This window comes from Phaeoacremonium minimum (assembly GCF_000392275.1).
Source record: "Phaeoacremonium minimum UCRPA7 unplaced genomic scaffold PA7_03_scaffold_139, whole genome shotgun sequence".
Classification (NCBI taxonomy): domain Eukaryota; kingdom Fungi; phylum Ascomycota; class Sordariomycetes; order Togniniales; family Togniniaceae; genus Phaeoacremonium; species Phaeoacremonium minimum.
In genome coordinates, this window is record NW_006921046.1 from 17581 (window position 1) to 41181 (window position 23601).

General features: G+C 53.5%; 7 protein-coding genes across 7 annotated transcripts; 5 read left to right on the forward strand and 2 right to left on the reverse strand.

Annotated features, from left to right (window-relative positions):
* Positions 1-459: 459 nt before the first annotated feature.
* Positions 460-2073, forward strand: UCRPA7_1870 (putative upf0052 domain protein; the record flags this gene model as incomplete). The annotated part of the gene is made up of 4 exons (XM_007914449.1): positions 460-649; positions 704-721; positions 813-1092; positions 1182-2073. The coding sequence occupies 4 exons, from the start codon at positions 460-462 to the stop codon at positions 2071-2073; spliced, it is 1380 nt and encodes a 459-aa protein (XP_007912640.1).
* Positions 2074-4832: 2759 nt separating this feature from the next.
* On the forward strand, positions 4833-7554 carry UCRPA7_1871 (putative zz type zinc finger domain-containing protein; the record flags this gene model as incomplete). The annotated part of the gene is made up of 2 exons (XM_007914450.1): positions 4833-4955; positions 5089-7554. The coding sequence occupies 2 exons, from the start codon at positions 4833-4835 to the stop codon at positions 7552-7554; spliced, it is 2589 nt and encodes an 862-aa protein (XP_007912641.1).
* Positions 7555-8022: 468 nt separating this feature from the next.
* Positions 8023-9378, reverse strand: UCRPA7_1872 (putative rna recognition domain-containing protein; the record flags this gene model as incomplete). Its single annotated transcript, XM_007914451.1, has 1 exon — positions 8023-9378. The coding sequence occupies one exon, from the start codon at positions 9376-9378 to the stop codon at positions 8023-8025; it is 1356 nt and encodes a 451-aa protein (XP_007912642.1).
* Positions 9379-11292: 1914 nt separating this feature from the next.
* On the forward strand, positions 11293-12108 carry UCRPA7_1873 (putative nuclear envelope protein cut8 protein; the record flags this gene model as incomplete). Its single annotated transcript, XM_007914452.1, has 1 exon — positions 11293-12108. The coding sequence occupies one exon, from the start codon at positions 11293-11295 to the stop codon at positions 12106-12108; it is 816 nt and encodes a 271-aa protein (XP_007912643.1).
* Positions 12109-13412: 1304 nt separating this feature from the next.
* Positions 13413-15133, forward strand: UCRPA7_1874 (putative dna repair and recombination protein rhm52 protein; the record flags this gene model as incomplete). The annotated part of the gene is made up of 4 exons (XM_007914453.1): positions 13413-13420; positions 13509-14185; positions 14235-14320; positions 14549-15133. 4 exons carry the CDS (start codon positions 13413-13415, stop codon positions 15131-15133), a joined length of 1356 nt encoding a protein of 451 aa, XP_007912644.1.
* Positions 15134-15740: 607 nt separating this feature from the next.
* Positions 15741-17567, reverse strand: UCRPA7_1875 (putative heterokaryon incompatibility protein; the record flags this gene model as incomplete). Its single annotated transcript, XM_007914454.1, has 1 exon — positions 15741-17567. The coding sequence occupies one exon, from the start codon at positions 17565-17567 to the stop codon at positions 15741-15743; it is 1827 nt and encodes a 608-aa protein (XP_007912645.1).
* A 2210-nt stretch (positions 17568-19777) lies between these two features.
* Positions 19778-22238, forward strand: UCRPA7_1876 (putative aconitate hydratase protein; the record flags this gene model as incomplete). Its single annotated transcript, XM_007914455.1, has 2 exons — positions 19778-19822; positions 19878-22238. The coding sequence occupies 2 exons, from the start codon at positions 19778-19780 to the stop codon at positions 22236-22238; spliced, it is 2406 nt and encodes an 801-aa protein (XP_007912646.1).
* Positions 22239-23601: the final 1363 nt, after the last annotated feature.

The window sequence follows — 23601 nt, forward strand, 5'->3', positions numbered from 1 at the left end:
ACTCAGAATTAACAATTATTACCCCAGCGGAGGTGTGGATATATGTCCAGATGTGTAACCTGTCCCGATGAGATGACAGATGTATTATCTGGCATCGACTAGCTACTGTGGGTTTCTTGTTAGTCAGGCGTAATCTAACATCCGGAGCTGAGCCTCATCATCTAATTTTACCCCAAGACACATTCCAGTTGGAGGCCCCCCATGCCACTTGTCTCAGGATGCGGGGGAGAGAAGAGTCATCGGTGTGATTATGGCGTGGGTAGAATACGATATGAACACGTAGGTTTTGGTGGGTTGAGAAATCCTCCTCCTAGCTCCGTGTAAGTCGGTTTGCCAGCCTTCCAAGCTTAAATAGAGCCGCTAAGCCAATACCGGGACTTGCTCGACATCAGTCGAAGCTGCCTTGTGGTTTGAGCCTCCCTTGCTCTACATTTACAACACCGGTCTGTTGTTCAAGTCATGACGGGCGGCAAGGAGAACGGCGCCACGGGTGGGATTGTCGTCTTCTCGGGCGGCACTGCGGCCAATTCTCTGGTCGATGTGTTTAATAAGATCCTTGGCAAGCGTGGCTGTCCCCTACAGTACATCATCCCCATCAGCGACAATGGCGGAAGCTCGTCTGAGCTGATCAGGGTGTTTGGAGGGCCAAGTAAGTCTCCCAGATGACTTCAGATGGGATTTTATTTCTAACGAGTATTTACAGGTGTTGGTGATATCCGAAGTGCGTCATACTTAATCGCAAGGGCGCTGGCTGAGGCGCTGACATCGCTTCATTATTATCTATTTGGGGTCCTGTGGCTAATACGATGCAGGCCGTCTTGTTCGTTTGATCCCGAACAATGGCGACGAGGAGAGAGCGGCGCTGAAGACGCTGTTCGAGTACAGACTATGCTCCGATCCGCTCAAGGCGAGGACGGAATGGCTCGACGTTGTCGAGGGGAGGCATCTCTTGTGGTCGTTCATCTCTAGCGAGAAGCGGGAACTCATCCGCTCAGTGTTCAATACATTGAACATGGAGATCGTCAAACGTGCTAGGCCAACGTCGGTTTTCAATTTTGGAGAGGCGAGCATAGGCAACTTGTTCTTGACAGGGTAGGTTCACGATGCTCGACGCTTCCTTTATGCCTACGGCAAAACATTACCTCTTGTGCATGATAGACTTACTGAAATGAATCCTCCAGAGCCCGCCTGTTCTCTGGGTCTTTCGAGGCCTCTATCTACCTGCTGTCTATGATCTGCTCCATCCCAGAGTCGATATCTGTGCTCCCAGCCATCAACTCCAACTTCACGCACCACATCTCGGCCGGGCTGGCTGATGGCACGCAGATCGCAGGCCAAGTAGCCATCTCGCATCCCTCGGCGCCGACGTCCGTGCCGGACAACACGATCCGGCCGACGGGCGACCGCACCGAGGACCACGACCGCATCGAGGACGCCAACCTGCCGGGGTCGCTGCCCGTGCTGCGGGGCCGGCACGCGGGCTTCTCCAAGGACGACGAGGACGACCTGCCGGCACCCGTGCGGCGCGTCTGGTACATCAACCCGTACGGCCACGAGATCTGGCCGCTGGCCAACCCCAAGGCGCTGGCGGCGCTGCACGCGGCGCGCATGGTCGTCTACAGCATCGGCAGTCTCTACACGTCCATCGTGCCGTCGGTGGTGCTGCGCGGCGTCGGGGCGGCGCTGGCGGACCCAGGCCCCGGCCCCGGCCCCGGCCCCGGCGCCATCCGCCACAAGGTGCTCGTCCTCAACGCGCGGCTCGACCGCGAGACGGGCGGCGGGCGGCACCCGATGACGGCGACGGACTTTGTGGCGGCGATTGCGCGCGCCGCGGCGGAGAGCCAGAGCGACTTCTCGGCGGCGGCGCACGAGGACGAGTACGGCCGGTACGTGACGCACTTGGTGCACCTGACGGGGCCGGGGGCGCCGGCCGTGGACGCGGAGGAGCTGGCGCGGCTCGGGGTGCGGTGCGTGGAGGTGCGCGGGAGGATGGTGGGCGAGGGGCGGAGAAGGATGCTGAGGTACGATGAGGCTGGGCTGATGGAGGCTCTGGAGAGGATCACGGATGAGTGAGTGGACGAGGGTGTATGTATGAATAAGAATAGGGGGATTGACCCCGTCCTTGTAAGATCACGGTATAGAGCTACGTAATAGAGACCCCGGCATGTCTATCTACTTCAAGGCTACACGTGTCTCTTACCTGTTGCCTACGTAGGCACGGTCACTGATAGATACGAGTGAGCTGTTGGTCTGCGTCGTCGTGTAAGTCTGCCTCGAAAAGGAGACAGCCTTGCATTAGTCGTGGTGGGCCGGGACAGGCAGTCGTCATGTTCGTCAGGTGGATCAGTTCTCTGGTGTGACAGGATGCGCTGCGGTGAACCTGCAAACAATCTCGATGCACCGCAATTACAATTCCTCCTCGACAACAGACCAAGAGACCCCACAGGGCGGGAACGACGAGCCCACGATGAAACTCGGGGTTGTGCATTGTGTCACGCAGCAGTGGTGTTGCTGTTGTTTGGCGGTGTCGTCGGCGGGCGGGCGTAGCTAGCTGGTTTGGTCTCGACTTACACCGCCATGGTGGCTGGAAAGCAACGGGAGAGCTACCTGGGTGGTAGATGAGAGGCTCCATGAAGTTCATGAATTGAGTTTGCCCATGAGCATATTGGCTGCCGCCCTGGCCACCACCCACCCTGTTTTCCGGAAAGTGTATAATGTGTATAGTATGTGTATAACATGTGCATGTATGTGTGCTTGAATCCACACACGGCTGGCCAAGTATGACAAAACCTACGTAGAGACGGAATTGGAAATGGATGACGGTCATCGAGTCAGAAGCGAGCAATCGGGTGTGCTGTAACGGGCGGTCGGTTGTGACAGCAGCACCAGCTCTGGTAGGCTTCCCAGGCCCATGGGGCATAAAACGCGTACACACGGCACAATAATGCTGTTGGATACATTATTGCATCCTGTCCTGGACCAGCTCACCGATTCCCGTTGCCATTCTCGTCTGGCCATTCGTGCACTGGTCGGAGGTAGCTTCACGCCTTCGGTCAGCAGCTAGCCAGGCTGGCCAGACCCCCGGGTGGGCGGCGGGGCTGGACTGGGCTGGATGGGATACCTGATGCGGCAACTGGCTTGTTAGGTGCTTGTGCTGTTAGGTGGAGGCATGTGTGTAATTCTGGACGGGCCAGTCATTGCGTTACGTTGATTGATTGATTGCTTTCTTCCTTCGGGGTTTGCTGATCAATGCAAATGGAACCTGAAGGTGGGGAAACCCAGGAGTTCGAGGAAACCGAACCTCTCTCGGGACCGTGAGGCGCAACTTTTGGCTTGGGATGGCTTGGTGAGGGGTTAGATACTCCTACCTAGGGAGTCATAGAAGCCACCCATAAGTATGATGCTCGCTAATTACTGCATCTCATCCTATGTATTGTATATGCCATGCTATGTAGAATATCTCCATGGGATGAGGTGGATGGATGGATGGATGAACACGGATGGGACAAGGACAGGGACGGGATGCCTATCGTAGTACTTTAGAGCATTCTCTGACACTAACAAGCCCGATGTATCCGCCGTGCTCCTTCGGCTAACAAACACACCAGGATGGTTTGTTCCCGCAAGAAGAGGCTCTGCTCTCCTCTGCTTTACTCAGCTCTGGTCAGATTAGCTGGCAGATTGATTGCGTTTGCCTCTGCCTTGGAAGCCCCAGCTGCTACAGTAGACATGGTCAGCGATACAGAACATCCATGGGCTTCGATGACCTCGGCGCTTGTTCTTGCTAGAAGGATGGGGCCGAGTCCTCAAAATGGGCTTTCATAATCCAATCGAAGTATTTGGAAGCCCGAGACTGGCCCTCCAAGACAGCCAAACAGGCGGATTAATTGTTGGTGACTGATCAGTAAGTAGTTTAGTATGCCGAGCGGCGAAAGCTGAGACAGGTCAATAGACCTCAGGCAGGCGGAAGGAGGAGGGGGACTACGTAGGCCTGCCGTCGGGGTACGAGGATGATGTTAGGGTCAGTGGTCGCCTGACCCTCCTCCGTCGCCTTGCCGAATGCAATCCATTTAACAAGCTTATCGTACCCCATACCTGGGCCTGTTAGTGCAATTCACCCGAGTCGCCTCACCTGCCGCCACTCACTTGCGAAACCTTTATCTGCCTGGAGGTCCCACCTACCGCCTTGCACTATTAAGAAGCAGGCAGGTAGCCGTCAAATTGGTAGAGAGCGAGAGAGGCACTGACACTGACACTGACACTGACCTCCCCTTCTGCCCGCCGCCACTATTCGTCAACCTAGGGGGATCTGCCCACCCAAAAGACGAAGTGACTGACATATTGACTGCTGCGTGCGTGTGTGGTCAGTACCTACTTACCTACCTACCTACCTAAGCCAGCTCTGCTCTGTCTCCACCACCATCCACCATCCACCATCCCGGCGATCTGAGCAACTCTCTGACTCTCTTCCGCTCACCTCCTCCCCTTTCACATCCTCTTCCCCTCCTACTACCACCACCACCTTCCTTTCCGAAGGCTATTGTTCATTTTGGTTCATTGTCTGCCATATCCTGTCGCTGTCTCCCGCTACATCTCAGCGAGCATCGTTGTCCCAGGAGCAGCCGACGACGACGACGATCTGAGCCTTATCAATCCGCCTCACCTCCACTTCCTCGTACGTAACCGCCCGTCATCGGCTGAAACACAGCTGCTCTCACCACCACCACCACCATCACCGTCTGCCTTCTCCTCTACCACCCCATCAACCATCACTGCCTTCTGGCATCAATCCCCTGCTAATACCATCTCCCTCAGCTTCATACTCTATCATCATGGCGTCGACTTCACAGACGACTCCTGATACCCCCGTCACTTTGAAGGTGAACTACGACGGCACCACCCGCCGCACCAAGTTGCCTCTCCGTGACCTGGGTGCAAGCTCTCTAGAGGACAAGGTACGTCATATTCTATGCTATCCATCACAAAGTAGATGGTATTACTATTGTATTGAGATGTTAAATGGACATCTCTACTCGATACAACTTGTCGACTTGACCTGATGGTGCATCATGCTAACAAGATGGGTAGCTCCGATCGTTCCTGAACATCCCCAGCACAGCTAACTGCGTCTTCGAGCGATACTCTGATTCAGCAGCATCCTATGTTGTTCTCGACCAGAACAACATCTCCGTCTACAAGCAACTCTACCGTGCCGCCAAGGCAAAGCAAAAGCTCAAGCTCCGAGTCACCGTCAAGGAGGTCGAGGAGAAGGGTCCCAAGCCAGTGACCATCGAGGACGAGGAGGACCCCGAGTTGCCCGAGCCCGTTCAGACCAAGTCCCCAGCTCCCCTGATTTCCGAAGCTTCCTCGGTTATCTCAGCACCTGCCGACGAACAGGCCCACCTTCGAACCCGTCTTCGAAGTGCCGTCGAACTGTTGGCCCAAGAGCACAAGGAGATGGAGCGAAATATCGAGTTGCTCGAGGCTTCCTTTGCTGCTCAGCGACTGAGCCCTCCTCAGCCTGAACCGGAGGTGAAGAAGACGTCTGAGATCCCCATCACCTTTGGCCCTTGCTCGCGAGGCTGGCGATCTACTGCCACGACTGCCGAGACTCCCGTCTGCGCACCACGTGCCAACTTTGCTGTCTGCTGCAACAGCTGCGACCGCACTATTCCCGAGTCTCATTACCACTGCTCGACTTGCGACGATGGCGACTTTGATCTGTGCCAGGAGTGTGTCGACCAGGGCATCACCTGCTATGGTGCTGATCACTGGCTGATCAAGAGATTCGTTAAGAACGGCATGATCATCAACAGCACCACCGAGCGGATTGCTCCCAAGCCCAAGGCAAAGCCCCAGGAGGAGCGCCGTGTGCCTGAGCATCCCTTCCAGCTTCCTGCTCCACCGGTTGTGCAGCATGCTATCTTGCACATGAACCGCGCTCCGTTCAATGCTGTCCGAACTTGCAACAACTGCGTCCAGGAGTTTGCCGAACAGGAGTTCGTCCACTGCACAGTCTGTGAGGACTTCGACCTGTGCAAGTCCTGCTTTACCAAGGACCAGCATGGTCACCATCCCAAGCACGGCTTCGTCCCTGCTGTAGAGGGCACTGCATTCTCAGCTGATATCTCCAAGCGTCTTGCTCCTGGCCGTAGCCAGCGACATAATGCCATCTGCGACGGTTGCGACAAGTTTATCTTTGGCGTCCGCCATAAGTGCCTCGACTGCCCTGACTGGGACTACTGCTCTGACTGCGTTGTGAACGCTGGCTTCATTCATCCCAACCATCGCTTCGTGCCTATCTACGAGCAGATTGCCGATGTTCGTGCTCGAACTAACTTCCGGCCCACTCACTTCGGCATCTGCTGTGATGGCCCGCTTTGCTCGTCTGGCCGCAACACTGCTGCCTACATCGTTGGCGACCGCTACAAGTGCGCCGTCTGCAACGACACTGACTTCTGCGCCAACTGCGAGGCCAGCCCCGCCAACACCCACAACAAGACGCATCCGCTCATCAAGTTCAAGACGCCAGTCCGTCATGTTAGTGTCACGACTACTGGCGAGCATGAGGATGGTCAGCGAATGCCTGCCATGGGTGATCGATCCCTGCGTACTAGGACCAGCACTAGCTCCCGTGCAACTGAGACTACTCTGAACAACCAGGACATTGCTCCCGCACCAGTTCAGACAGTGGTTGATATGGCACCAGTCAAGGTCGAGGAGTCGACCACTGAACTTGCGAAGGTTGAGGTCAAGGAGGAGCCTGTCGAGGAAGAGTCCAAGCCCGAAGAGTCCATTGTCGAGGAGTCTGCTTCTGCTGATGACCTGATCGCGGTGTTCGAGCGAGACACAATTGCTGATGGCACTGTTATGCCCCCCAACCACGTCTTTGAGCAGACCTGGGTTCTCCGCAACGCCGGCACCGTCCCCTGGCCTGCGGGATGCGCTGTCAAGTTTGTTGGTGGTGACTATATGGGCCACGTTGACCCCAAGCACCCTGCCGGCATCCAAGAGCTCGTCTCTGCCTCGGAGTCTACTGTCTGCTACAACACTCTTGCTCCTGGCCAGGAGTTCCCTTTCACAGTTCTGCTCCGCACTCCTGCCCGTGAAGGCAAGACTATCTCCTACTGGCGCTTGACCACCAAGGACGGTCTCAAGTTTGGCCATCGTTTGTGGTGCGAAGTTGACGTCAAGAAGCCAGAGGAAGAGACCAAGGAGATCATCAAGGAGGAGCCCCAGGAGGCTATTGCCCCTATTGTTGAGGAATCCGTCTCTTCATCTCCCAAGACTGAGGAGAGCCAGATGATCTTCCCCAAGCTTGAGAAGGAGTCGCCCGTGTCTAGCGTTCACGAGGAGGCCAAGTCCGAGACTTACGTGCCTTACGAGGCCGACCAGGAGGCTAATGACTTCGACGAGTACGTCGAGGATGACGATTGGGCAGAGGAGGCTGAGGAGTCCGAGGATGGATTCATGACTGATGAGGAGTACGATATCCTCGATGCGTCTGATGAGGAGTATCTCGAGGAGCAGCAGAAGAAGCTCCTGAAGAAGTAAGCCGACTTGATCCACATCGCGTGCTCTGACATATGGAGGGCACATTGCTACGAACAAATCACAGGATAATGGAGTCGGATCGGAACGGTGTCTTATAGGGATTTCTCACTGCTACTTGCTTTACCTCATATTTCCTTGGTCTGTCGGTTTTCTTTCCTTGCTGGCACGCAAATCCACATGTGCAAACAATGCAGTCACACATCAACCACACCACACCACACAACACACATTCATGAGGACTCCCGTGATCGTTTGGATTGTAGGGGGGCTCTGTTGCCTCTGAAATCCTTTCCACGTTACTATCAGATTGTTAGTTTAGCTCTAAGTCAAAGGAATTGATATTTGTATGAAGTAATACGCAGTTCCGTTGCATTACAATAGGTTCGTTGTGACTTTTTGACACGCTTGAATTGCAGCTGTATCTCAACCATCTTCACTACTAACATGCGGGTATCATGATAACAGTTATTACTCAAATGTGATCTTCTTCCCTTGAGGCGCGACTGCTGCTCCTGTCAACCTAGCCACATTGACGTCCTCGTGGAAAGCCATCTTCTTGTCCTTAGCCGATTCAGTCTGGCCAGACACCTCCTTCTCGGGGGCTGGCTGGTCTTGCCTGGCATTTCGAGGTCTGGCAGGGCGATCCTCCCGTCCCTTCTTGACTGCATCCTTTCCAAATCTCTTCTTATACCGAGTCTGGTCGTCCTCCGCCAGCTCGATCTTGAGCTTCCGCCCCCTGAGCATGTTGACCCACCACTTCCTGGTCCGAGTTTTCTTTTCCTCCGTCTGCTTCTTGTTGTTCTTCTTCGACTCATCGCCGGCATCCTCCTCGCCATCAGCGGCCTCGTCCTCCTCTTCCTTGTCCATGAAGTCCTCCTCCGTCTCGATGTCCTCCTTGATCTTGACGAAACCCTTGACCGCCCACTGCGCGGCCTCTGCCTCTTTGAACTTGACCCACCCGAAGCCCTTGCACTTGCCCGTGTCCTCGAACGTCGCGACCTTGACCCACTCGATCTCGCCGCACTTTTCAAAGTGCGCCCACAGGTCGTCGTCGCTGGTCTGGAAGCCGAGGTTGCCGACGAAGATCTTGCGGCTGGTGGGCGTGGAGTCTGACGCCGCCGCTGCACCGCCGGCGGTGGTGGTCGTGGTCCCGGTCCCGTCGGCGTTGGCGGACCGCGGCTCGGGCTCCTTCTTGGGCCGGCCCTCGAACGACTTGGCGTCCTTGATCAGCAGCTTGCGGCCGCCGAGCTCGTTCTCGGAGAGGGCGATGGCGGCGACGTTGGCGTCAAAGGTGCTGAAGTCGACGTAGGCGAAGCCCTTGTTCTCGGCGGCGGGCTTCTTGGTCTCGTCGTCGTCGTCGTCGGGCTCGGGCGCCGCGGCCCCTCTCTTCTTCTCGCGGTCCCCTGCGGCGGCGGCGGATTTCGAGGTGGGCATGTGGACGCGGGTGATCATGTCGTCGGCGATGGAGCCGCCCGAGCTGTCGACAAGCCACTGGCGGAGCTCGGCCTTGGTCACGGTGAAGCGCAGGTTGCCGATCCAGACGCCGTAGGGCGAGCGCTCCTTCTTCTTCTTGCTGCTGGCCTTGTCGACGGCGCCATCCTTGCCCGCCTCGCCCTCGTCGTCGCTCGAGCGCTTTGCCGCGGGCAGGGGCTTGCCTTTCTTGAGGGCTCGGCGGGCCTTCTTCGAGGGCGGCTCGGGCAGCGAGACGTCGACCTCGAGCTCGGGGAGGGCGGTCTTGCGCTTCTTTGAGGAGGACGAGGAGGAGGCGGTGGGGTTCTCGTCCTTTGTGGCCGGGGACGGCGGCTGGGGATCTTCTGTTGCCATTGGTGTGGCTTGGAGTTTGGCCTGGAACACAATGGAAAGACCGGTGAATGTCTAGTATCACAATGCGTCAGGATGAACGCGAGTGTTGCCGACGACTCTTCAGCTGGGGCAGGGTTTCTGTGGTGGTGGAGGATCCGGACGTGGTGGAATTTTTTCCTGCAGAATTAATTCCTACGATAAGATAAGGAAGGACCCTTCTTCGTGGGCCGACCTCCCGGATTGATTGCAATGTTGCTAGTTCCCGCCTGCAATTACGATTCCTCTATATTTTTCATAGTTTACTTCAAGGTCACTTTGAAGAACTTGATTGTTATTGTTTTTATATCATTATCTTGCTTGTAGACTGTACTCTGCTGAAGTAAATGTGCTCTTCACTTCCTGCCACCCTGGGAGACGACGACCACCAACGGACGGCAGCCGTGGAAAGCGCCTATCGGGATGAGGGGCCAGAGCGCTGAAGAGGGTTTAGAGGCCCCCACAGCTTTGGCTAGCCACAGGAGCCACAGGAGCCCCAGGAGCCAGAGGAGTGATTGAGAACCACTGGAGGGGAGTGCTTAGGTGATGGATGAGCATGAACTACGTGTGCTAGGCCGTTGCCTCGGGCCCCCTCCTCCCTCCTCCTCACTAAGCTCACGTGCGGTTCTCTTCAGAGTGGTTCAGGTAGCCCAAAATGATTGGTGATGCCGCAAGCGGGGGCGCCAAACAGTGGACTGGGGGGTCCCAGTAGTCCTAGAGGCAGTAGAGGCAGTAGTAACCGTGGAACCTTAGTTTAGGATTTTAGTGAGCAGGTGAACCTAAATCTCGCCTTTGCCTTTGCCCTTTTCCCTCTCCCTTGTCTTGTTGTTGTTCCCGCCTGAACCGCCGCCTGTTCGTGCTGCTTTTGGGGGCGCTTGCCTCCACTCCACCACCTGAATTTCCCTCTTCTCCATTTCCATCTCCGTCTCCCATCGTCGGTTCGGTTGTGTTGCCTTGACCGCCTTTGTGCTGGCCCTGGCCCAAGCCCAAAGCCCAAGCCCAACGCAAGGACCGACGCTCGTCTCCGTATTTTTTTATTGTTATTCTTATTATTGCAGGACGCAGGCAACCTGCAGGCGAAACCTTGTTTAACCTGCCCTTTCTTCGCCTCGCAGAAACCTCCGACCTCCACCCTCCCTCGTCTTCTTCTTCCTCTGCTGCTGCCAGCGCGGGCTGCATGGGTGATCAGGACCATACCAAAACCACACAATACAATACAATACCTCAGGCAAATAAGCCCCAAACAAACACACCCTCGATCCGAGCGAGTGAGTTGGCCGCCACACTTCTTCCAGATTGTGGGTGAACACAACCCGAAAACCCAGCCAGTCAGCCAGCCAGCCAGCCAGAGACAGCAGCCGGCCTTTGACTGGACCGAACCGGATGCTTCGTCACCTCGAAGCTTTCTTCTCCTCTTCAACTCTACTCAACTCGACCCGACCCGAATCAACTCGCATCACCTCGACCTCTCCGCCTCCGCCATCCCATCTCGCTTCATCTTTCTCGACCAGGCAGGCATCAACAATCACCTAACATAACATCATCGGCGACGGCTTTTTAGCGACCTTCATCCATCCAGACAACCAGAGAGCCTGGGCTTCTTGCATCAACAATGAATGTCCTGCTGTCTCCACAGCCATCGCTCTTTCCACACCACCACGACGCTACCCGACTCTCGCCCTCCCGATCCAGTATGTTCTTCCTCTTTCAATCGCTTCAGCGATGCACCTTGTTGCCCTTCATCGAGGCTGACTATCCCATCTTTCTCTGAAATGGGGGATTGTTGTGCCATGATGGGCTGCTGATGCTGATGTTGTTGTTGCTGCCCCCTCCAATGATTAAATACCCTCATCTTGCTAACATGGGCTCTCCCAATCTCTAGTGTCTCCATACTCCAACATGGCCTCCCGAAAACGAAAAGCCGACGAGGATGGCGATGAGATGTCCGTGTCCCCCTTGAGCTCTCCTGCCATCTCTTCGAGACAGCTTGCACGGCCCTCCAAGAAGGTCCGATCGAATGACTTGAGCGGTCGCCCTCTCTCCCTCCCTCGGCTTCTCGAAACACTCGACAGTTCTCAGCTGCGAACTGTTCTTCAGACAATCTGCGAGCGACATCCCGCTATCGGCCAGGAGGTTGTCAGCGGTGCACCACGGCCCACCGTTGCTTCTGCCTTGCAAGTCCTCGGCGAATACCAGGAAAAGCTACGGGTTGCAGTCCCATACGGCCAGTCGAGTTCTGAATATACCTACTACCGGGTTAAGCAGCCGCTGGCTGCTCTCGTTGACGCCATTTCCGATTTCACGCCTCAGTATCTCCCTCCCACAGAAACCCAGACCACCGTATCATTACAATACCTGGATGCTGCTACCAAGATCATTCACGAGCTGCCGGACTGGGACAGCCAATCCTACCAACACCACAAGGAGAGTGCGTACGAAGAAATAGCGAGAGCGTGGGCCCTTGTCATCAATGAGGCTGCTAAGCGAGGAGGCGGAATTGTCTTGCATACGGGCGGATGGGACCAGGTCCTCACCAAGCACAATCAGCAATCCAACGGCCGACTAGAAGCGGCCATGAACGCCATGACCACCAACGTTGGCTGGGTGGGATCGAATCCCAATGCTGCACCGAGCGGCTCTTCAGATCAGAACTCGATCCTAAACCAACTCATCAACGGCACATACGGCGCACCAGTCCGGGTTGGACCCTGGTAGAGACGGCAACCCCATATGACGACTATTAGAACATGATGGTTTACACCTCACGGCCCTACTTCATGACGACGACTTTTTCCTATCGCCAACGGCGGCTTGCATAGACTTTACGGGAATCGGCTCAGTTCACTGGTGGCGTTTTTGATGTTTCACATTGATATCCCTTTCCTTCTTTCTCGGATTTCAGGGATGAACCGTACTCCTGTGATCTCCACCGGGAGGTGTCATTTACACTTTTCTTTTCTTTACTGCATGTGTAATTACTCAGCCTGGAGCTTAAACCAGCGCACCATGTCATGGTCATCACGTGTGACCCCCCGATAACACTGGCAATGATAGCCCTGAATGAATGCAACAGAGATTTGCTTAGACTTGTTGGTTTTAAATCTGTCTTTTCTGTGCTGTTCTGGATTGGCATATATTGTATATGATTAGTAGGGTTGCTTTATTCTGCATGCATGAATACTACTGTGATATCTGGCTGTGTCGGTGACCTTTGACTGTGGGTTTAGATATTCCTAAAGTTATATGCCAGACCGATAAGTGAAGCAATGCGGTTGATAAGACAGTAATCACACACCTGCATTCATGTCACTTGCCAGACAAGCCCCTCATGATTGATCGACGTGACGTGACCGAGTTTTTGTGTTGTTTGATCGCCATAGCCGCTGCAGATAAACTCTATTTCTTGGTATTTCAAAGCACTACGGAACCTCTGCATTGGGTCACAATGCTCAGAGAGCTTGGAACGTTTGAAGAGCGCCAGGTCCGATGTTGCCGTCGCTGTGATAAGCTCTGCTCAGGTCTCATTCCGGAGGTTGAAGTATAGCTCTCTGGGAGCCGGATTGTTGGTTAGTTGCAAGGTGTTTTCAGCGTGAAGCCCAATTGAATAACAATTCCCATCCCATAGCCATAGAGAGTCAGATTAAGCTGTTTCCAAATCAATATGCTTTGTACCGAATTGTAGGAGGTAATTTGGGCTCTCATAGACTGTATCGGCTACTACCTCTGGAGACTATACGTAGGCCAGTACCCTCTATAAGTTCGCTGAAGGTGGGGTCGTATAGGTGCTTACGGGAGTGATGCAATGGGTTGGAGTTAGTCACGTGTGGTCGAGTGTGACTACGCGACGCAGGCTTCCGGCACCCCGTTGCACAGGCGCGTCCGTCACGTCGAGAGCAGGTGGGAGACTGACGGCATTGTAAGCACTCGAGCACCAAACACCAAAGCTGCACCCTCAAAACTCTGCTCCGAGACTCTCGTGCATTGCTGGATGAGGTAAATCCTCGGTTATATCCGTCAAGATGCCTGCGTACGTTCTCTGATTTATTGACAGCGATGGCCGTCGCGTGTAAATGTTGTTTAGAAGGGTCTAGCTAACCAGAGTGCCCCCGCTGCAGTCCCGGCGACCAGCACAACACAATCGTCAATCCCTTCGAGGAGGCAAAGCCGCGGATGTCTGAGTTCACAGCCCAGGAGATTGCTACCTTGCAGAGCCGGCTCGAGAAGCAGCTCGGACCGGAGTACCTCTCAGCTCGAACGGGACCCTCTGGCCAGAAAGTACACTACATTGCGGCAGAGAAATGCATCGCGCTGGCAAACGAGGTGTTCGGCTTCAACGGGTGGTCCTCGTCCATCCAGAACATCCAGGTGGACTTTGTGGACGAGAACCCGCAGACGCTCAAGATCAGCCTGGGCCTGTCGGTGATTGTGCGGGTGACGCTGCGGGACGGCACGTTCCACGAGGACATCGGGTACGGGCACATTGAGAACTGCAAGGGCAAGGCGGCGGCGTTCGAGAAGGCCAAGAAGGAGGGCACGACGGACGCGCTGAAGCGCGCGCTGCGCAACTTCGGCAACGTCCTCGGCAACTGCATCTACGACAAGGCGTACCTGCAGAAGGTCACCAAGATGAAGGTCGAGCCGTCCAAGTTCCACGAGAGCGAGCTGCACAGGCATGCGGACTTTGTCAAGAAGGAGGTCAAAGAGGAGGTTGTCAAGGTGGATTCGTCTACGTCAGCGGCTACATCCATGACGGTTGTGTCTGGCGAGGACTCTTTTGAGGACTTGCTAGGAGGTGTGTTTTCGCTATTATGTGCTCTGCGATTGAAACTAACACTTTGAAGAATTCGACGAGGTCGACTTCTGCGTCACAGAAGATGGTCATCCTGACGAATTTCTCCTCCCAGCTGCCAATGACAAGGCCCAACAGGTAAACAATGCGCAGACTATGCAACCGCCCTCCAGACCACTAGGTCGGTCGGTATCTGCCGGGTACCAGCCATCTCGGCCTCCACAGACACCAAACCAGCCTCCTTCTCGAAGTAATAACTTCGGATCAAATCAAGCTGGGCCAAGACCGCAGCAACAGAACATGCAGCGACCTCAACCAGCCGGCCATGCAGGTCAAGCACAAAACAACAATGTCCCTCAACGACAGACTAATCCCCAGAATGCCCAAGCTAACGGCCAGAGTGGCACTGCTGGAGGTGAGACGACTGGCTTCTTCTCCGCTCGAGCAGTCAGCATACTATCCAGCCAGAAACCAGACGCGGAGCCGGCGCTACCGCAGGCACCGCAGGTGGGACAGGTGTTCAATCCGCATGCCGAGAGCCCTTCGATCCGTAAGACTCCCGGAATCGACCACACGACGTCCAAGCCTCTCGCGCGAACGGGACAGCATGTTGCACCTGCCAAACCGTCGGAGACGGGTAGCAATGGCACGTCTGGACCTCCAGTGCCAGCCAATGCTGCGGCAGCCAAAGGCCTGAGTCCTGCTGTTCCACCCGTGAGAGGCAACGTTCTTAACCCGTCACTGGATCACGCTAGACGTATCGGCGCCCCAGGCGGCCCTGGAAGCCCCCTAGCAAACAGAGGCCAGTATCGTCCACCGACCATAAAGAGACCCCTCGATACTGCCAATGCGACAGGCAGACCAGCGCTCGCAGAGGTACCAACGAATGGCCCAGTTGGAGCTGGTGGAAATGTAGTTGCTGGTGATGTGAAGAGACAGAAGATGGCCTGATCTCGAAGCAGTAAAAGGTTATCGACTTTGTGCTTTGGTCAATATTCGCACGGTTCTTTGAGAGCGGGCACGTAAAGGCGCTTTGGAGTTATGGTTGGCTCGTGTGACGGACAGGCAGCTTGCTACGGCGCTTGAAGTAAGGATTTCTTTCGCTTTGGGTTCTCCAGAGAAGGGTTCGGCGTTGATTGTCATAGATACTTCCGGCCCTGACGCGGGTTGTGTCATCAGAAAAGAAATTTTTTGTACGTTCATGTCTCGAGCCATGTCCTGCTGGGTTAAGTGAAAATAAACCCCATGGTCAAGGTGGCGGATGCTTCTACTGTTTAGCATGTGGACCACAATTGTTATGTATGAGCTTGCATCGCTTATAAATAATAAAGACAGATGAGAGAGCTAGTTGCCTTGTCACGTACACCTACGATTATTACGACGCATCTTTACCGGCATTCCTTGCCATTTGTACTATATACAGACCTAAAGTCGAGAGAATTCCTTCACAACTGACGCTGACACACTAGCCTGTTCAGAGTAGACACGACTATTAGGGCGGAGCGCGCTCCATCCTTGTTCCTCTATATTTGTTACGGGTTAAGTCCAATTGAAATGATCAAAACAAGACAAACTCCTCCCAGGCTGGTAATGCGCCCATATTCCACGCTTCTCCGTGCATTATACCCTCCGTGTAACATTCACCGACTAATTGGTATCGAGGGCTTTCTTCTCTCTTTATGAAAGATCTCAGGCAACCGTCAGGTAACTGGACACGACCCAGAACACATCTGATATTGCCTTCGGCGTGCCAGAACATGGACAAGTTAGCATCCTCGGGGCGCAGCACATAGGGCACGCTCGTTCCTGCAGGTAGGCAGATGATGTCTCCAGGCACCATGTCCTCAGGTCCCAGGCCGATGAAACCGCGCTCTCCGACAAAAAAGCTCCGATTGAGGCAATTCGCCTCAGCTCGAGCCTTGTACTCAAGGTCGTTATTCGTCCGCCAACTCTGCCCAGATGTTTCGGCTTGAGCCCTGTCTGCCGAGCCCGCTTGATCCTCCAGCGTTCCGAGAAGTAAGCTTCGCATTCCGTGGAAGTGCTGGTGAAACGGTGCGCTTGAGTCTGGATCGGTATCATTGATAGTTGGCTGTCCAGATGCCAGATCTCGAACGGGATAGTTAATCAATTCGTTGTCTTTCCTGTCCAGAATCAACGTCTTCATCAATGCCTCCCAGGCCAACCCCCCTGCTATGTAAGGGACCTTTGATTCCATGGTGTAGTCTCCAAAAGCTGAAGTGAAGAGCCTTTCTAGCTCGGCGTACCATTGAGCTTGATGATCCACCTGGTAGGCCCGATTGAAGATGCCGACCGGCGGAATATTCGCCTTCACACGGTCCACGATGACTCCTCGAACAAGCATCTGGTCTTGGTCTGGAAAGAGTTCCATCATAGCACTCATCGCATGTCCAGCAGTGAATCCCCTGAGAATATCCATACCCGTATCAAATTTGAGTCGCCAATCCGGAATCCAGGACGGGAGATTCATGGCAGCTTGTGAACGTGGACGGTGGGACAGACCTGCGTAGGAGAGCATATCTAACTTGTCCGTGGAATCGCCAAACTCGTAGCAATGGTAAGCAAAGCGCTTATAGAGCTCTTCGGTACGGACACGCGGTCCGATCTCAAACTTCTGGGGTCTACCGTGATTAAATATTCCGAGAATAGAGAGCACTCGGTCCTTGTCCTCCTTGCAATCGAACGGCCAGGCATCAGCGACGCACCGGAACAAAGACTTTGTCGTTCCCGACTCCTCGACTGATTTGAGGTCGTTCACCATGTCATCCAGTGTCAGGATCTTGAGGCAACCATCGGGATGAGGGATCCGGAACTGTCGCCCGTGCTTAGCTTCGTAAGCTTGTCGAAAGCGTCCGTCGCTGGACAAAGAGGTGACAGCAAAGCATGAAGCTGCAAACTCTCTCCAGTCCATAGTCGCTGTACCGCAATGCATGAGGGCTTTTTGAGCGAATGCGAGCTCCTGGACTACCCATTTCCTTGTGAACCACGAGAGACCCCATATCAGACTGATCTTTTGCGAGTTTGGATTTTCCATCAGATCCGCCCAGATAGTTTGGTTCTCGAGATTAGCATCGTTTCCGGGCTCCAGGAGCTCTCGTTTGCGCGTAATGAATTTCCTGCCGATATCCTGCAGGAATGGTGCCACTTCACAGGTCTCAGCGGAAGCTTTGCCGAGCCAGATGTGAACTACGCTGGCATTGCTATATATTTGGGCCATCAGCGGGATTTGAGTTGCCTTCTCAGTGTCGTCGTGTTGGTTTATGCAGATCGCGTCAACCCACAGAGCCAAATCCTCGTCACTCTTGCGTAGTTGCTGTAATGCATCGTACAAGTTCTGGGTGATGCGGATGGGGGCGTTCCCTATCATCAGAATCTCGGGGAACAAGTCATCTCCCCATGTGTAGGAGAGCGCGCTGTAGGCCGGCTTGGCCGATAAGCACTCAACCGTTACATGACATCGTAGCGTTTGGTCCAGAGCTTCGGGGTCACATGGGAGAAGGCGGAGAAGTCGAATATTATCCTTCAATTGTAGTTGTGTATCTGAATAATCATATTCGGTGCTGGAAAGTGATATATCTCTGTGGAAAGTTGTCGGGTTGAATGGAGATGTCGACATGAGTGCTAGTTGGACAATTCAAATCGCTCTAATTTGAAAACGTCCGGACTAACGATAGAGTACTCTGTGAAGTTTACAGAGCTGACTCAACCTTGCGAGTTCACAATAAGAATCGAACCATTCCCCTTTCCGTCGTTGAATCAATTATGTATGAAACTGGCAAATTTAAATCTTGGCGGCACTACCATGAGCAATCTGCCTACAAGACTTATTCTCAGCTCCGCTGCGCCTCATATGAGTTGGGTATAGTCGAATTCTTGAATACATCGTGAAGTGGGTCACATTGGCCAATTAAGCAGCGAATTACTTACTGGTTTGCCTGAAGATTACTATAATCCACATTCTCTTTCACGCCAAAAATCTGTGATCAACTTTTAGCAGATCCGTCATATCTTGAGTTTGAAAAGGCTAGTAGAATTGCAGTTTGGTAACCTCTTCCTCTAAGGAAAGACAGGATAGGGGGATTCCAACCAGCAAGGAGAGTCAAACCCGTTCCTTGATAGAGCTGTTGCTAGTGCACAGAAGCACTAAGCAGGTCGAAAATCCACTGAACACCATTCGGCACAGTGTATTTCACACTGTGTGCTGTCTGTAAAATTAGCGGAGAGAAAATGGTTTTAAACATTAGGAGAAGAGGTCTTATGTCTAGATTGGACTATGATACTGCGTGATAACGTCGCGTGGTTACCCAGACTCTGCTTAAATCAAGTCAACAGTCCGCGGTGAACCTTCCTCAGAAGTTGTGCAAGCAGCATTCAAATGTGGCGATTGTGGTAGATCGACGTCGACAAAATATATCAATTGGCTTGACTATTCACGTTTCTGGTTATTGGTATGGGAACGTGCTCTGTTATGAAGGATGATGGAATGCACGGGAGTTGTCTAATTGTAGAAGCGTGCAAGCTTGGAAGTGTTACAGCTTAAGGCTTCCTTAGAGAACCATCTTGATGCTGCCGTCTCAACACCTGTCGCTAGCCTATATAATCGAATGACTTCAATAGAACTCTTAGGATTCTTGACATATGGTAATGAATCCTGAGGTGCAGTTGTTGTCCTTTCCCTAGAAGTAGCTGTCCGTCGAAAACATGAGTCTTTTAACAATTATTGAGGCAGAAGCAGTTTGCGGTCTGAGCGAGTTTCGGGAAATGAAGGCTCGCCTGGGAACCAGAGCATTAATACCAATCAAGGAAAACACCAACGGCATCTGACTTTGAAGAAACAAGTGAGGATATTATCATGCGATCATAGTTATCAATTGGTCTTGAACCTCTAATACCAGGCCATGGAAATAATATAGCGGTGCGTTGCCGGTAGACAAATTTCTTATGGGCCATCAATGTTCTTGTCTACAGAGGTAGGTAATCAACACCAATGGTCATTAGCCCAGTAGAGACTTCGTAAAAAAGATGTTAAAATGAGCTGTTTAGTGCAATATCGTGTTATAAAACGCATGCAAGTGTACCCATGCAGCTTTTGAGTGTCATGGCGGTATAATGACTTTCTAATTTGCTTGCCTTAGCTACCTAGGTACGTTGCTCGTCGCTCGCGATGGCAAGGACTATAGTCAACCCATAATTCGAGCCCTAGCCGGGTGTGTTACAAGAGGACTAATCGATACCTTCTTATGCTGAATCTACCGAGCATAATCTCTCTTCCTGACCTCTAGAATTGAACTTTACCTGCTCCTGGTAAAGCCTTCTCTCGATGTAAAAGCGATCGAAGAAGGTGTTTAATTGTAAGTGCGAATTTGACGTGTAAGGAGCCACTCATGTCGGCATCGGCAATGTAAAAAGGGTAGTTAATGTCGAGGTTCTTATTGGCTCCCGCATCTCCGCAAATCGGGGGTGCTGGGGCACGCGATGACCGATAACGATAATTCCCTAACAGTTTTTTTCTCGACAGCATTTGACGCCCCGCGACAATCACGTTCTCCCAAGGTAACTTGGACACAGTAGCCCACGATGAGGTCAATTGACCTGGCCAGCCGCTCTGGAGCGGTCCTAAGAGTACGCAGGATCTCAGCAAGCCTTTGAAAGCAACAAAACTTACTAGACTTTATAGCATGCCCTCCAACGACCGCAGGTCCGATGCCTCTCGGGCAGGCGCTCATTGTCGACAGGCCCTCCACTTCCTCCGATCTACGAGACGCTTTACACGAAGTATGCCGAAGTGCGCCGAGTTCTTGGAACCCAGAGACTCACCCTGGCCGAGAAGATTCTTTACAGCCACCTCGATAAGGTTGAGGAGACTCTCCTAACCAACACCAACAATGGTCGTGACATCCGGGGCAAGGCCAATCTCGGCCTCAAGCCTGATCGAGTCGCCATGCAGGACGCCTCTGCGCAGATGGCCTTGCTCCAATTTATGTCCTGCAATCTCCCACAGACGGCGATCCCAGCGAGCATACATTGCGATCACTTGATCGTTGGCGAGCGTGGTGCAGACGAGGATCTTTCGGCGGGTATGCAGGTTAATCAGGAGGTCTTTGACTTCCTCGAGTCTGCGGCAAAGAAATATGGCATTGACTTCTGGCCGCCCGGAGCTGGTATCATTCATCAGACTGTGCTGGAGAACTACGCACGACCAGGTTTAATGATGCTGGGAACTGACAGTCATACACCTAACGCTGGTGGTCTCTGTACAATCGCTATTGGTGTTGGCGGTGCCGATGCTGTTGAGGCGCTCGTTGGTGCTCCCTGGGAGCTCAAGGCACCCCGAATTCTGGGTGTGCGCCTTACAGGGAAGCTTAATGACTGGGTTGCACCGAAGGATGTCATCCTCCACCTCGCTGGAAAGCTGACCGTCCGAGGCGGTACGGGATTTATCATTGAATACTCTGGTCCTGGTGTCGAGACCCTTAGTCTTACGGGAATGTCTACAATCTGCAATATGGGAGCCGAGGTTGGAGCTACAACTTCTATTTTCCCCTTCACGGCAGCTTCTGGCCGGTACTTGGAATCAACTAGAAGAGGCGACCTCAGCAAAGCTGCTTCCGTTTTCGAGAGCTTCCCTGGTGTAGGCTCTTCAGAAGACGCTTATTTCAAGTTCAAGGCCGACGAGGGTGCCGAGTATGATCAGCTTATTGAAATCAACCTATCCGAGCTCGAGCCACATATCAACGGTCCTTTCACTCCTGATCTGTCCACTCCTCTGTCGCAATTCAAGCAGACTGTACAAGAAGAGGGATGGCCCGAGACTGTCTCTGCTGGCCTCATTGGTAGCTGCACCAATAGCTCATACGAGGACATGACCCGAGTCGAGAGCATCGTTAAGGCTGCAGAGGCAGCTGGACTCAAGCCCGCGACTAGCTTCTACGTGACACCTGGCAGCGAGCAAATTCGTGCGACTCTCGAGCGAGACGGTACTCTGGAGACATTCGTCGACGCGGGCGGTATTGTCCTTTCCAACGCTTGCGGCCCGTGCATTGGTCAGTGGAAGCGTCAGGATGGAATGCAAAAAGGCACACCTAATGCTATTTTCACATCATACAACCGAAATTTCCGTGGAAGAAACGATGGAAACTTAGAGACTATGAACTTCCTTGCTTCTCCGGAAATCGTCACTGCTATGGCTTTTGCTGGCTCTACCACCTTCAACCCCATGACGGATTCTCTGCAAACGCCTGACGGCAAGGAGTTCCGCTTCCCAGCTCCGAAGGGTCTTGAGGGTCCCAAGACACCGTTTGACCTTGGCAACAAGACATTTGGGGTATTATCCCAGGCGCCAGATGCCAACGTTAAGGTAGCTATCTCTCCGACCTCAGAGCGACTTGCTCTGCTAGACCCCTTCGACGCCTTCCCTAAGTCCGATCTGTCTGGCCTGAAAGTGCTTGTCAAGGTCACTGGCAAGTGCACCACCGACACGATTTCAGCTGCCGGCCCGTGGCTCAAGTACAAGGGCCACCTGCCGAATATCAGCACCAACACACTAAACACCGCCGTTAACGCCGCCACCGGCGAGGTGAACGTCGCATACGACGAGGACGGCTCCAAGCACACCATCCCGGAACTAGCACAGCTCTGGAAGGAGCGCCAACAGCCGTGGCTTGTTGTCGCCGAGCACAACTACGGCGAGGGTAGTGCTCGCGAGCACGCCGCCTTGCAGCCGCGCTACCTCGGCGCCAGAATCATCGTGGCCAAGTCTTTTGCGCGTATCCACGAGACCAACCTGAAGAAACAGGGTGTCGTGCCGCTGACGCTGGCTAATGAGACCGACTACGACAAGATCGACGCGTGCGACGAGGTCGCGACCGTGGGTCTGTACGACATGCTTCAGAACGGTGGCCAGGGCGACGTCAGTCTGCGGGTGACGAAGAAGAACGGCGAGGAGGTCCTGATTCCCACGAAGCACGCCGTCAGCAAGGACCAGGCCCTGTTCATCCTTGCGGGAAGCGCACTGAATCTTTTGTCCAAGGGTCTATAAGATTTGAGCTGTTTGATGTTTGGGTATCAGGGAATTACTAGGGGCGGCTTCGGTCTTGTAAAATGTAAATACCATGCACTGAGTTTAGAGTAAATACTGAGGCGTTCATTCTTGCAATATCTCACCTTTTAATGCCGTCGGGGTGCCTTGGTTGCTATTATAAGTTGGGGGCCATTCCCTTCCTTTGTTATGCCAATTAATTACCTACTTCGACATGTTTGCCCATATATTACGTTGCGCCCCGCTCGGCAGGCTTTCACGAAATTACGACCATGATTAGTTAGTTGATCACAGAGCAATTCTGCGAGTGTGTATTGGTTCTCACTATTCAGCTTTCTGAGATCCGCAAAAGTGCAGATTTGGATCTGAACCATCTATCTGAGGCTCAGCTGTGATGCTTTAGATGCAGCACTGATTTCCTAAACTCCTGGTACAATGTCCATACAATCCTTTCCAGACGATGCCACCTGCCAAAATGCCCCTAGAAAGCAGAACGCCGAGCCATTTCTTGAATATGGATGGTATCTCAGAAGACACCCCAAACCATGGCAATGACGGCCATGCGTTGATCCCTCGATCCCTCGATCCCTCCCTTTACCCCCTGGCATTCATGATATATAGCGCGTCGCTTCTTGACAAGTCAGATAGCGCAATGAAACTTTGACATGTTCACAAAACAATCCCTTCATCCGCCGCACCTCCGGGAGAGGTTTATGTACCTGAGTGAAGCCCAGAGGACTTCGACCGGTGACAATCGTCTTGTTGCTAGTTATGAACTACCGACGTCGTCCTGTCTTTGCTTTCAACTTAGCTTCCGCATCAGCTCGCTTTGTAGCTTCTTTATCCTTCTCCCAGTCTTTCTGACTGCACTCTTTGAACCAGGCCTGCGCTCGCATCCATTCCGGATTTTCCCTCACGCGTTCCGGGAGTAGGTCCTCCTCTGGTATGGGGTTTTCAAGTCGTTGTTTCTTCAAGCGCTCGGCAGCTTTTCCAAAGTTGGCTTTGCGCCCGCCCCTCTCCTTGATCTCTGCCTGTTTCTTCTCGTGCCACTCCTTAGAGTGCGGGCGGCACCAGTGAATGCGGGGATCGATATGTGCAAAGAAACGCGGATCCTTCGCGGGACGAGGCTGAGCTTCCGGTATTATGACTCCAGGCGGAGGCTCCGCAGCACCCTCTTGATTGTATATAAGAGCGTCCAAACTTGACGAATCTGCTGCTCGTGCCTGAGCCAAACGCTCTCGCTGAGCCTCTAGAGGTGGCACGTTGATTGCAGTCTCTATGGTGTCCTTCGAGGCTCGAGGCCGAGTCTTGGTACTAAGACCATCAAGCGTCCGCCGAGCTGTACTGGTGTCAAGTTTTGATG